Source organism: Danio rerio, chromosome 13 (assembly GCF_052040795.2).
Source record: "Danio rerio strain M-AB ecotype USA chromosome 13, GRCz13ab, whole genome shotgun sequence".
Taxonomy (NCBI): domain Eukaryota; kingdom Metazoa; phylum Chordata; class Actinopteri; order Cypriniformes; family Danionidae; genus Danio; species Danio rerio.
Genome location: NC_141033.1, coordinates 18,000,997 through 18,014,474, shown reverse-complemented (window position 1 = coordinate 18,014,474; position 13,478 = coordinate 18,000,997). Strand labels below are relative to the sequence as shown.

At 33.2% G+C, this 13,478-nt stretch overlaps 1 protein-coding gene across 6 annotated transcripts in view; it reads right to left on the bottom strand.

Annotated features, from left to right (window-relative positions):
- anxa11a (annexin A11a) overlaps nucleotides 1–12,819 on the bottom strand; it is a 46,704-nt gene extending 33,885 nt beyond the window's left edge. For 2 of the 6 annotated variants that reach the window (XR_015504981.1, XR_015504980.1), the window contains exons 1-2: nucleotides 12,749–12,797; nucleotides 3,649–3,876 (exon numbers count right to left, since the gene is read on the bottom strand). Coding sequence is in view for 4 of the 6 variants with exons in the window: in NM_181765.2 (NP_861430.2) it covers nucleotides 3,649–3,868 (220 nt within the window). In the remaining 2 variants the exon portion in view is untranslated. Of the gene's footprint in view, nucleotides 1–3,648; nucleotides 3,877–12,062 lie in introns of all 6 variants that reach the window. The other 4 variants (NM_181765.2, NM_183410.2, XM_087277640.1 and 1 more) reach the window with 2 other exon arrangements.
- Nucleotides 12,820–13,478: the final 659 nt, after the last annotated feature.

The following is a 13,478-nucleotide window of genomic DNA, read 5'->3' as shown; positions in this document are numbered from 1 at the left end:
GAACTATTTTGAAACTTGATTGCTGCATGTGTGTAGGAACAGCTAACAGTGTCCATAATAATGACAAACGGCAAGGATAGCAAGCTCACAAACACAGTTAAATCCGTAAAGAAAGCAGCACATGCCGCATTTTCAAAGTGGCTTTAGATGCGATATGTGAATATAAATAGTTGACCAGCGTGGAGCGATTACAAGTAACAAAACACAATTAAATACATAATTTGTGGTAGAGAAAAAGAGGTGGCAACTATTTTAAACTGCACTTACACTTGGGAAAAAGAGAAAGAAACTGATCCATGAACTGTGTACTGATAAAATTCCTGTCAAGCCCTGAAAAGGTCCCATACATTAAAAGTCTTTTCTGATCCTTCCTTTAACAAATGGCTGACAAATCCCCTGTTGCAGGGTAGATTATTGCATTAATCACCAGAACGTTCACTCAATGTTCACTCATCTTCAGTCATGATCAATCCCACACACACCCGCACTTTGCTAGTGTTTGAAGTGAAAGGCGCATTCAAGTTTTACTGGATCCGGCACTTCATATTTGGTATTGTTTGGTATTGTGGTATTGTTTGTTGACGTCAATAAAAACAGGCAAAAGATCCAGATGAATGACAAATCATTTAAATAACTCTTGAGTCTAATCTATATATATATATATATATATATATATATTTTTTTTTAAAACAAGGTGCACTTTCACATTTAAACCTCAGCTGGAGGTTTTCATTTATTTAGAGCTGTGTTGCACACATGATTTTCTAAACCCATAATAAAGGCTCTTTAAGTATGCATAGCATGCACAGATTGTTCTCTTGAGGCAGATTTTTTCCTGGAAAATAATGAAATGAGTGTTTACAAACATGTCAAAACACCATTACTATTTCCTTGGTAAATAAACATAATGTCTGATGTTTAAATAAATTATTCTAAATACCACTGCATCCAATCCAGGCTCATTGGAAATACACTTTTCAGACCATTTTTTAAATACGCTGCTCTGGGTATGTTTGTTAAACATTTCACATGATAAATATACTTGAGGGCACGTCTACATTTTTGCCAATCCCAAATGCATCACTTCGCTTTGTTGTACATTTTAAAAACACCTCCTTCTTGTACCTTCTCCACGAGAAGGTGGCACTTGTTGTACAAATCACCTAGCGAATCACTGATACAACCACTTCCATAATCCCAACAAGTGTTTACAGAAGCAAAAATAAGAGAAAACTACATATTGACCACATTGTTTTACCTTGAATTTACATTGCTTTTATTGTTACATTTTTTTTAATTTAATTCGCTTAAATTGTTAAATTTCCAATGACACTGTTGATTGCATCGCATATGCAAATATAGACTCAAATACGGTCATTTTATCAACCGTTTGGGGTTGTTGATGCTTTGATAGCATCAGAATATGCAAATTAACATGATCCCAAATCATGGGTCTCATGTAAAGGCTTTTAAAACAATTGCCTTGGAACTGATGCTCTGCTCTGGTCAGCGTCACATGATTAAACCTGTCATGAATGACAATAAAGCTTTAATATGCTGGTCATTTTATCATTATGTTCTGAAGTATCCTAGATGACAGACTGGTTGATGACAACTATGACAGGTTACATAAAATATAAATATGTATGGCCTGATTCCCATGGTTGTATGTAAGTCACCACAACACTCTACGTCTAGTTAATCAAGCCTAAAACAGGCTGATATTGTGTTGTCTGAACCTGACATCTGCTGGTGTTATGATCCATTTTATGAACTAATTTGTAATTAAGAAATTCCTTTATCCAAGTTCTGTTACATCTCAGAAGCATAGACTATTCGCAAGCTCTAAAATGATGCCACCAGAGGTAGAATTCCAAGGGAGGAAGTAGGGTTGGGACAATATGGTTGCATTGCAAATCAAGAAATAATTCCTATAAAACCTATAACTCCTATGTCCTATAAATTTCTGTTGTCTAGATGGGTGTCTTCTTCTGATCGAATTTCGAAAGCAGCACAGATGCATAAATGTAAAAACTATGTATTCTTTGACATCCCCAATCCTGTACCATGTCTGACAACAAAAAAATAATATGGCATCTTAAAGATCGGCTTGGGGGTCAATTTGTGTGTAAATTTATGTTTCTGAGCAGGATTTACACTGCTTTGATGGTAATTTTTAGTGAGAAGTTACTATTGTAGTAAGCAGAGGTGCTGCTAGACATAACACTCTACTGGGGTACAGCTCCCCCTCAAAAAAAAAAAAAAAAAATTCAAAATAATATATTTTATTCTTTAAATATTCTTTATTTAAAGGAATATATATATATATATATATATATATATATATATATATATATATATATATATATATATATATATATATATATATATATATATATAAATATATTTTGTGGGAATAACACTTTTAATAAATGAACTTGCAAATAAAGTAAATAGTATCGCAAAGCAATTACTGGGGCACTGCCGGTTTTACACTCCAGTAAATGGGGTCTATCAAGGCCCCTGGTAGTAAGGAAATATCACCTATGTTACCACCAATGCTAAATAGAGCATCAAAGAGCATTTGTTTACAATTATTCATTATTGCAACATTGTCTATTCTGCTTTTGTTTTCAAACACACACACGCATAGACAGACACAGACACACACAGCACACGCGCATGTGCATACGCACACACACCTAACTAAACCAATGTCTTTAGGATTGCTAGGAACTTACAGGAGAGTTATTTGCGGCTAAATTCCAGAAGCAGCATTGGACACCACTGCTTTACAACATGAGCATTTACAACACCTCTAGCGTATATGTTGTCTTGTGCTTCATGAGTTCAGCACTTCAGCGAGATCATGATAATAGACAGAAACTGAGGCAAAATTCTTAAACTGACATCTACTGTCAGATTTTGTATTGATGTAGATCCAACGGATGTTGGTTACCCGGTCAGAACAGATCAGCCTTCATCACTTTCAAACTGACAGTACTAAAGATCAGATCTGAAAACTAAATCAGACATAAAATCATTGTGACCAAATCCTAAGAGCTTTGAACATTTTTATGACTAAAGCAACACTGGTAAACAAAACAAAGCAAGGTCAAAAGTGCTAGCATGTATACACACAACAAACAAAGCATATTTTGGTATGGCAAAATGGATAAAGCAACCAGGTTATGGAAAATGTGTGACACTAGCCAACAAGCTAATGGACTCCTTCCAAAAGAACATTCATATGCGCTCATTCAATAACGTAATCCATGTGACCTCTGGCACAAAAACCCACACAATGACTAGGCCTCTCAAAAGATGAGCCTCCAAAGGAATGTCAGTCAGTGCAAGAAAATGCTAGAAGTTAGTTGGCTTTTCTAACTAACTGCACATTTAGTCACTCCATCACTTTTTGTTCCCACTGGCTCCACCTAAGAATTCCACATTACCATGTCAACATAACTATTCATCACCAGCGGCACTAAGCAAAGTTAGTTTGTCCATTGACTTTATGACTTGAACGTCCATAAAACCTCATTTCAAATACAAACAAGTTTGATATAAGGCAGTGTACACAAATGGAAATCATCTACCCAGCTAACACTCAGATAAGTGCAGTTTCCTTATTTTACAGCGGCTCACCTGAGGGAACAGAAGGATATTGCCCTGGCTGTCCTGGAAAAGCACCTGGCTGTGGTGGATAAGCACCAGGCTGAGGAGGGTATCCGCCTGCCTGTGGAGGGTACATCCCAGGTTGAGGTGGGTAACCTCCTGCTGCAGGAGGGTAAGCACCTGGTTGTGGTGGGTATCCACCACCCTGAGGAGGATAGCCGGACTGAGGAGGATAGCCTGGATAGCTCATTGTTGTGCCTGAAATTGAAAAAATTATTATAAAAAAATTAGATTGATGATGTATGTTCCATCATTCCAAAGCCAATGATTGAGTTTGCATATACATTCTTAAAATGATCTGCCACACAAAAATGTTAAATATAAATATTTAAAAAAATATTTAATAAATTACAATTTCTAAAAAAAAACTACTCAATAACAGTAGTTTGAGTATTTGTAATTTGTTACTTTACAACACTGCTCCAGAGCTGTGTACTGAGATTTTAGTGTGCATTTAAGGCACTGATCTTTGACATTTTTCACACCTGGATCAGTCTAGCTCACTTCCTGTCGAATACATGCATACATGTGTCAAGTGCTTAAAACCACAAGGGTGAGTAGTTGGAAGAGGTCTAAGTCGAACACATAGATGTAACACATTTTAATATTATTTTAAAATCTGGTTATTTCATAGCGATAAAGTCTTGTAACAGATTATTTCAATAAAATAAGTAAAAAGTTTTTAGTTAAATGCCTGAAATAAGGTTTTTAATGTTTTAACCAACAATATAAAATAAATTTCTTGAACAAGCAATTGGCTAATGGTACTAGAGAAAGAAAAAAAAATGTGTCTACTTGTCCACTTTTACACTTACAAACTATTCTAAACACTACCGACTTGAAATTTTGGAAATGAAAATGAAGAGTTGTTGAAAGCTTATGATGGTGACTATGATGGTAGTTTGTTTATAACCTAACCACTGTTGGTTCAGCTATTTTTAAATGTAGCTTAATAAGCTGCAAGCTAATACCAAACTACCTTTTAAAAAAGATAGTTAGCTACATAAATAATAGCAAAAAGTAGCAAGTTATACAAGTAAATTACTAAAACTGAATGTCAACTTGAATGTTAGCATTTAATTACACACTTTTCAAACTTCTCAAACAGACTGTTAAGAGTCAAAGTGCAAAACAGCACTAGTGCAACATTGCAATTGTTATAGCAATTGCATTTTCTTAAAAACAGGGCATGAATAGGTTTTGGTAAGAAATTATATTAAAGCCTCACACAAAGATCTAACTTTATGATGAATGTTAACTGTTAGAATGTATAAATTTAAATTGATGTTACTTGAAAAATATGATTTACAAAATAAAATGTATAATTATAAAATAATAATAAAATAATAATTGAATGTAAAACCATGAGATGTGCATTTTACCAAAAGATGGCTGTAATACTCTACTTTTGTATGTGAACTTAAGACGCTTCACTGCTTCACCATAGCATACTGCTTCAACATATGGCATAATGGCAATATAGAGTATTATTAACAAATGAAATGAGTAGCTCCTTTTGGAAAGAATTCATAATTTTAGATTGATTAGGATGATTTCAGCAGAGCATGAAATCTTTATCTGCATAAAATATAACAAACCAATCACAAACATAGATAAATGCAGTAAAGCAAAGTTACAAATGAAATAAATTCTTTATGGTCTTTTGGGAGTCTGGCAGCATCCATGCACCTAAACAGAATAATTAAATGTAAAATAACATACTGAACATAAATACACTGGACATAAATACTATTGATCTTTCTTAAAGTAAAAAAAACACATGCAAATTATAATTTTTTCCCTAATTTTATGGTTTAACTTTGCAATTACTCCACAATCATGCGTCTTATAACTGTGGCTCCTACTCGACTATAATCCTGATTCGAAATTGCAGATCCTGCGTTGTGACTATTGTAAATGTGCACCTTGTGATATCGATGGGGAAAAGATTGTGCAGCACTAAAATGGTGTAGCAATTGTCAAGGTGCAACACTATTTGCAGAGAAAAGTAGCTAGTAGCTACATTGTTTTACAAGTCGCTGAGCTACTGTTAAGCTACTAAAAAATGCAGTTACGCTAGCGGAGCTATTCGTAGCTAGCTAGTGCCCTTTCTGAGCCCAACTTTAACATTTTACTTTAGATTCCTACAAGTTCTAAAATCTTTCAAAAATCCTAAGATTGTTAATTTGTGATGATTTTTAAACAAACATGTACAAATCATAAACTTTGGTTATTTATAAAACTTAATTTCTGCAATATCATAAAAGATAATGTAAAATTGTGTTTAGTTTCTATCAAGAGAACCAGGGTGTGGATAACTTCTGCATTTGCCTACAAAAAAAAGCCATCCCTGAAGGACTCCCATAGAACTTACATGACCCATCAGGCCCAATTATTATATTCTTTACCACATCTGCTCTGTGTTACTTGAATGATGATCCCTAACCCAGGCTGATGTACAGTACATCTAAAAATGTAATTTAATCACTTGCATTAACAGCTGTTAACTGTGCTGAGCATTACAAAAATACAATTGAAGTCAGAAATATTAGCACTCCATTTAAATTCAAATTCTTTTCAAATATTTTCCAAGGGAGAGACCATTTTTTTAACACATTTTAAACATAACAGTTGTATTTGATATAACTAATTTGTTTTGTCTTTGTCATGGGGAAAATAAATTATATTTTCTAGTTATTTTGCAGTTTAAGGCTTGACTAGATTATTACATTAACTAGGCAAGTTCAGATAATTAGGCAAGTTGTTGGATAGCATTGGTTTGTTCTGGAGCCAATTGAAGTCCATTGGGCAACATTATTTTTAAAACTTTTTTCCAGAGTAACTAAAAGAAGTAAGACTTTCTCCAGAAGAAAAAAAAAATACTGTGAAAATTTTCTTGGTCTGTTAAACAATACTTGAAATTGGCAAGATTTGAAAAAGAATAAAAAACACAGGAGGGCTAATAATTTTGACTTTAACTTTTTTTATAAAAAGCTTTGATAATGTCCCATTTAAATCAAACTAAAGTAACAATGAGTTGCATGTATGTGGTCAGATACTGACTTTCTGAAGCATTTTCTGAGATACATTTAATAATCAAAACTGACACCTTCTGCTGTTTAACACTTGACTTAAGATGTGGACAGGGAGGTGAAAAAACAGCACGTTTAACTTTTCAGACAGGACTTGGACTTCTCACCCTTACATTTGAAATGCATCTATACATAAACACTAATAGTGTCTAAGCTCCTTAAAAATAAGATCCAAGCCCTCAGTTTTGCGCCAAACATTAACTAGCAGTCAGTTTGTCTGCCTAAAGAGTTCCCATGTGGTACAAACCATGGAATCAGATTACATAAACAAAAGTCACGACAGCTGAAGGTCTACTCTAGTGCTATATAAAACCCCTGTCATGACCAGGAAGTGAAACTCCCATCCATTTCTTAACATAATAAAATTTTTGTGATATCTTACTAACCCTCTAAAACTGACATATATATCGTAAGCTCTTCGGTTTACTAAAAAAGGATTCATTGGATTTATAATTTCTTTAAGGTAACTGGTTATAAACAATTTTTATGGAATGAATTTAAACAAACAAAACAAATATAGTATATTATTCAAATTAATTTGTTTAAATTCAGCTTATATAAACTGTTTGCAACAATTTGCGTACATTTTGATAGGTTCGCAGATGCTTAAATAGAAGCCAAAAAGTCTAAATGTCTGAAAAACTGTAGTACACTATCTACAATGCCGAAGAAAGCTTCATTATTCAAACATCATCATTTTATTGTGAAAACAGAAATTAATTCAATGACAGCCCACCATCAACATTGTTTTTATCATTCACTTGGGATTGAATGAATTATCATGTTGAATTAATGTTATAGCCTTGTGATCTAGAAATTAAAGGCTCATATGAAATTGTAGTTTAGTTCAGTCATTTAGTGCGATTTTGTTGTGTTGTGCAAAGAACTGCACAAAAACAATCCTTTATTTCTCAATTACATGCTGCTGTAAACATCATCAGTTACCTAATGCTAACAACTCTAATATAATAAAGTATTTCATGTATACATTCATGTATTTCTGCCACACATGCTCGAGTGTGTGTGTAATAAATAAAAACCACTCCTTCACTGGAGAAGCGGCAATTGACATTTTCAATGGTTTCACTTTCAGTTACTAATTGATTAGATGTAAACTTTTGATTTATTTATCAAAAATATGACACATTCTACAATTTCCACAGTTCAGTTCACAAAGTATAAACAGAACATAAACAGAATTGCAGGATAGAGTCTGGGAAAAAAAGAATTTAGCAATCCTGTCCATGTTTTCATGATCTGAACTGTGAAAATTGTAGAGTACTAATTTAATTAGCTTGTTTTAAAGTTCCCATGAACCGGAAGCTGCGATAGTTATTCTTTTTGTAATTCGACACAATTCATAGAGAAACAGAATTTTAAATGAGCAAACAGAAGGCCTGGCTTACTTTTTCTACTGCGGGCTGAAAGCACATAACAAGGTACACTCTCAGAAATAAAGGTACGCAAACTGTCATTGGGGTGGTACCTTTTCACAAGGTACACATCCTACCGGGTCCATATTGCTACTTCAAAGTATATATTAATATATTAATAACAAAATTAAGAGACACACTTTTGTACTTTTTAGGTATGTACCCTTGAGGTATTAAAATGGACCTTTTATAATTTGTATCTTTTGAAAAGGTACCATCCCAGTGACAGCTCGCACACCTTTATTTCTGAGAGTGTAGGCATTTCATTCAGAAAGATTGGGAAAGGGGTTTTAGAAGATTTATTACAACCTAACAGACTCCTCCTCACCATTTCTGTTTGTTGTCAAAACTGACAGTTAGCCACGCCCATTACCTCAAAATCACGTAATCTGATAAATTAACTGAAAACTAAGTGCAGTTTTAGATTTCAAGTAAAGATTAAAAGGGTAAAAATTTTCTTAATGACAGAAGAATTGTTCACCACAAAACTAGCAATGTGAGCTAACAAAATCATGTGGTTAGTTTTGATTTCTTGGGGACTTTAAACTTAACATTGAACAGTTCTTTTGAAATCTGTATAGGAAAAATGCCTGTAGCAACTGGTATTGTACACTTTTGCCTATATTAAATAACTAATTATTCGGGCAGTGGAGCAATGGTGCTATATGCTGGGGGGAAAAAAAAACAGTACAGGGATGGTACATGGGGCACTTATGAATAACATGATAGAAGCAGATAAGATACAAAATGTAGGCCTTTTATTATACTACTCATTGATATGAAGCATAAGCTTGTCCAAACCTCCAAATAACCAGTCAGGCCTACAGTATGCTCAGCCTATACTGTATATTCAAGCTCCATTTGAGGTTAATATGGAAACTATCTGGTCATATTTGAAAGTAAAATATACTCTGCATACAGTCTTATCACCTTTACTTAGTGGGAGTGGTTTGTCACACCGCCTCACCTGCCATAAAACTCTTTATAAGGGATAACATAGCCTGACTTTTAGCTGACACACCTTAACATACTGTATAATGTAAATCCTGTGCTGAAACTTTTTTATACCTATGTTATGTCTATAATGCATTGCCTATAATTTTTAGTACCATTTAGTTTGTCAACAGGCCTTGTGTTCACATTTAAAATCATAATATTACCAACTATCAATTTTTTTTCTGACTGTAGTATAAAATCTATTATTTTCTCAAATGTACATTCACGATGTTGTCTGATTAACTTAATGACAAAAATTATGTCAATAAATGAGCTTTTTTGCCATAATTTACACAGTTCATCCAATAAAATATGTCAGATTCCAAAAACTATTGTCAGGTATATCTAAATATTAATTTGACAACATGTTCAAATACACTTATGAGATATAAGACATATCAAACCACAAGGTTTTACCAATTTGTAGAGGTGTAACAGATCACCGCTGATCTGAACACATATGACCCATTTTTTTTTTTCCACTTGTAGATTAATCCTAAATTTGCACCGATCAGAGCGAGATCGCCTCTTGCGTGATTCAAATCAGATGCATAAAAGCACTTAGGCTTACCTGTAAAATATGATGAGGGAATTATTTGTGGTTGTTCGGAATGTGGTGTGTTTCTTAGGTTATTAAAGTGTTTTCTGTCCCTACTTTTTTAATCTGCATTAATGCATTCAGTGTAAACTGCACGATTAATCATTAAAAGCTCAGGATCTCAACAACCACGCAACATAAATTATAAATGATGGTGATTTGCATATGTTTATTAACCCTTCGAATCGCTGCATTCAAATATGTGTTTGGTAAACGTAAAAATCAAGAAATAGATTGAGTCTTTAGTCTTTTGAGTTACTTATGAAGTTACAAACAGTCAAGTAACACAGAAAAACTGGGATAAATGTTTATAGTTTAGATAAAACCGCTGATGTTTATGGTAAAGATTAAAATCACTGGCGTATGCAATTACATTATTTAACCAATAGGTGGTGACAACCAGCCATCAAAAATATGCTACTGAATAATTCAATAAATCATTAGTTTTTATGAGTGAATAACTGAATCATTTATTGAAAATGAGACTTAAAAATAAATATGGGCTGTAAAAATTATAATGCTAAATGTATAAATTTAACATAATCATTTATTATATGTTCTGTTAGTTAAAACCAAAAGTTTCTTGCAGTACTGTTTTTGTAATAAATCAAATTAAAAGCAAATTAAATTAATCTCCTCCCCTTTATGGATGATCCGAAAAAGGGTCCGATCCATGACAAAAAAAAATAATAATAGTAATAATGTGATCCATATCGTGAGATTTGTGATGCTTTCCACCACTACCAATTTTTAATCATTCAAATTATTATACAATTTAGTGCGTTCACTTAGCATTTTAGAGATTTTAACATGCATGACTCTAGACTATGTATTTGTTGTTTTTTACCCTAATTACTTCGTTGGGATTTGAGTAAAAGAAGCATTTTGAAAAGTTCACATATACAGTAGAATAGTTTTTTTTTACTTTTTAAAATGGTTAGTTGCAATCGGTTTCCTCAAATTGTTTGAGTTGACTTAACATATTGGGTTTTACAGTACTCAATTGGTTTGAGCTCAAGTTTTATTTTGCTCAAATTGCTTCTTTTACTCAAATGGATTAGGTTCACAGTACTCATTTGGATTAGTTTTTAAACTTAAATGGTTTGTTGCAATTGGTGTCTATACATATCTGACATAAAATATGAAATAAACAAATATATGGACACTCAAAAAGACTTTTGTGCTTGTTCAAACTACATACTTTAAATGAGCTGAAATAACACAATTCTTTAGATTTTTTTGGGACATCTAAAATGTTTTATGTTTAATTCACTTAAATGTCAACTTTATAGATTTGTGCAGGGACAACATGAATGAATTGTGTGGAACCTTGCTTTTTTTTTTTACAGTGCAGGTTGTTTTAAATTCTTGTCCGTTTGGTAAATATATAAGCCAAATAGGTTAAAGTTAATGTGATATGACCACACACAAGCATGTATGTGTTGTTTTAAGACATAAAAAAGGAATTACATTTGGTATCCTACATCTACAATAAAGAGGAAATACCTAACAGCCATTTACCCTTTTTTCTGTGATGGCAGAGTTTGATTACTTCAGTAAGAGCCATATAAAGCCATATTGCCTTCAGAAATCCTTTTTATATGCCGATTTACTTAAGCAACTTTTATTTTTAATACAGTTGAAAAAGATTGTGTTGCTTAATGAAGTGTGGAAAATATTATGCAGTGATCATTTTAAAAAGACTTAAATGAATATAAGTCAAAAAACACAAACACCTATTATTTAAGAAACATAAATGTGACATTTTAAATACATTTAGTGCTATTTATTAAATAAATAACTAAATTCTTCTGAAATAATTTACGAGTGATATTAAGTGGTATTATATTACATTTTAGGTCTTGTATTTTTTTTAACGAACTTGCTATCTTTTATCTTGTCTATATGGTACTTAAACTTCTGGAATATTATATATGACTAACAATATCCTCCATGCACTATATTTTCCTGGATTGTGAGCGCAAATAGCTATAGACCTTACATATTTGTTTTTAGAATTCCAGCTAATATTTTTTTTAACAAAAATAAAAACTAAATTTCACACCAACACATTATTGTACTCCACAAACAAATAGTTATCAAAAGCTAATCAAGGCCATAATCTGAGCTTAATATTTACATTTCCCGGAATCCCATAAATATTCATGTATGCTCTCCCCCATGAAACCAAATGTAACACCGGTCTTACACAACTGAATTTAAAGTATTAGTTCAAAATTTCACCTAACTTCAAAATTTACTCACCCTTTAGTTGTTCCTTTCTGAGTTTTTTTATTCACTGGACAAAATAAGATATTTTGAAGAATGTTAGAAATCAGTTTGATGGCATTCACAGTTCTCTGATTTAAAAAAACTCCATGAAATTCAATTCCAGGAAAGTTCCAACATGCCACAAAATATAATTTTTGTTTTAACAGCAGGTTTTGTAGTTTATTTACAACCCTGCACAACCACAAATATTTCTATTTTTCCCAAATAAGCCAGAATGACTTGACTAGCTTGATAGGGTGTGTTTAATTAGCTTCGAGTATAAGCTTTACTGGGCATTGGCCCACAGAAACTGAGTTTAACACCCCTTACAGGACTAGCAGTAGTTTTTCCTTTTTGGGTGAACTACCCCTTTAAGAAAAAATGTTTATATTAAGGTTTTCCTCCCACATCATAACCACGATTTTCTTTTTAATGGATCGTTAACTTTAAGAAGCCGAAGATCAACGCCGTCAAATGTGCGTTTAATGTATAGCTTATGGGTGGACCTCTGAAAAAGCTAGCTGGAAGAACAGCTTAAAATACCGCCGTCAAATGCTTGCAGAAGTTAACGATTTGAAAGCGCATAAAGGTCTACATAACAGCACTCTCCGAAAACGTGTAACTATTTTAATCGTATAAAACGTTATTAGCGTAAAACGGGAAGGTTTTATGTTACTTACAGTTTAAGCAGCGGGCAGTCACTTCCTAGGTACAGAGTACCCTCTCTGTGATCGTGCGGGAGACACGCAGTGTAATATTTAATGAGGTGGGCTGGACTCATACTTTCCATGACTGTACACAACAGTCTTTAACTAAACACAAAACATGTGACGCTTTCGTGCACCATGATGACTCATATTGTTTGGTTACAAAGGAATGACATTTGTATTCTTTCCATGAATACGTCGAATATGACATGATATATTGCGTAATATAGGTTAATTTACCGTTTAAAACAAGTGTATGAAACGCGTTAAGATTTTTACTTTCAGAATGTACTAGCGTGCCCATGGACCCGTTGCATATGTATTTGATTATGTTTTTAGAGAAGTTTAATTTCAAATGTCTCAGCACCATCTAGAGCAATTCTCACAAGAAAGGTTGGGTGCGTCTAAAATATGGACGTTTGCCAAGCAGAGCACGCCCTAAACTTTAGTCACGCCCAACACCATTTGAGTTCTTATTCAGTACTCAAATGGCTGTGCCTGTCCAATACAGTGGAATACTTGTATGCAACCCATATTAAACAAACTTTTTGTGTATTACTATTAAATTACTACTTATGAATGTAATATTAATGTTACTTTTATGTAATATATTGTTTTACCTTATAAGCAGCTTAGCCCCCTAAAATGAAAATCCTAAAATCGCCCCTGTGCTGAACCTAAACTCCTTTGGCTTTGAGGTCTG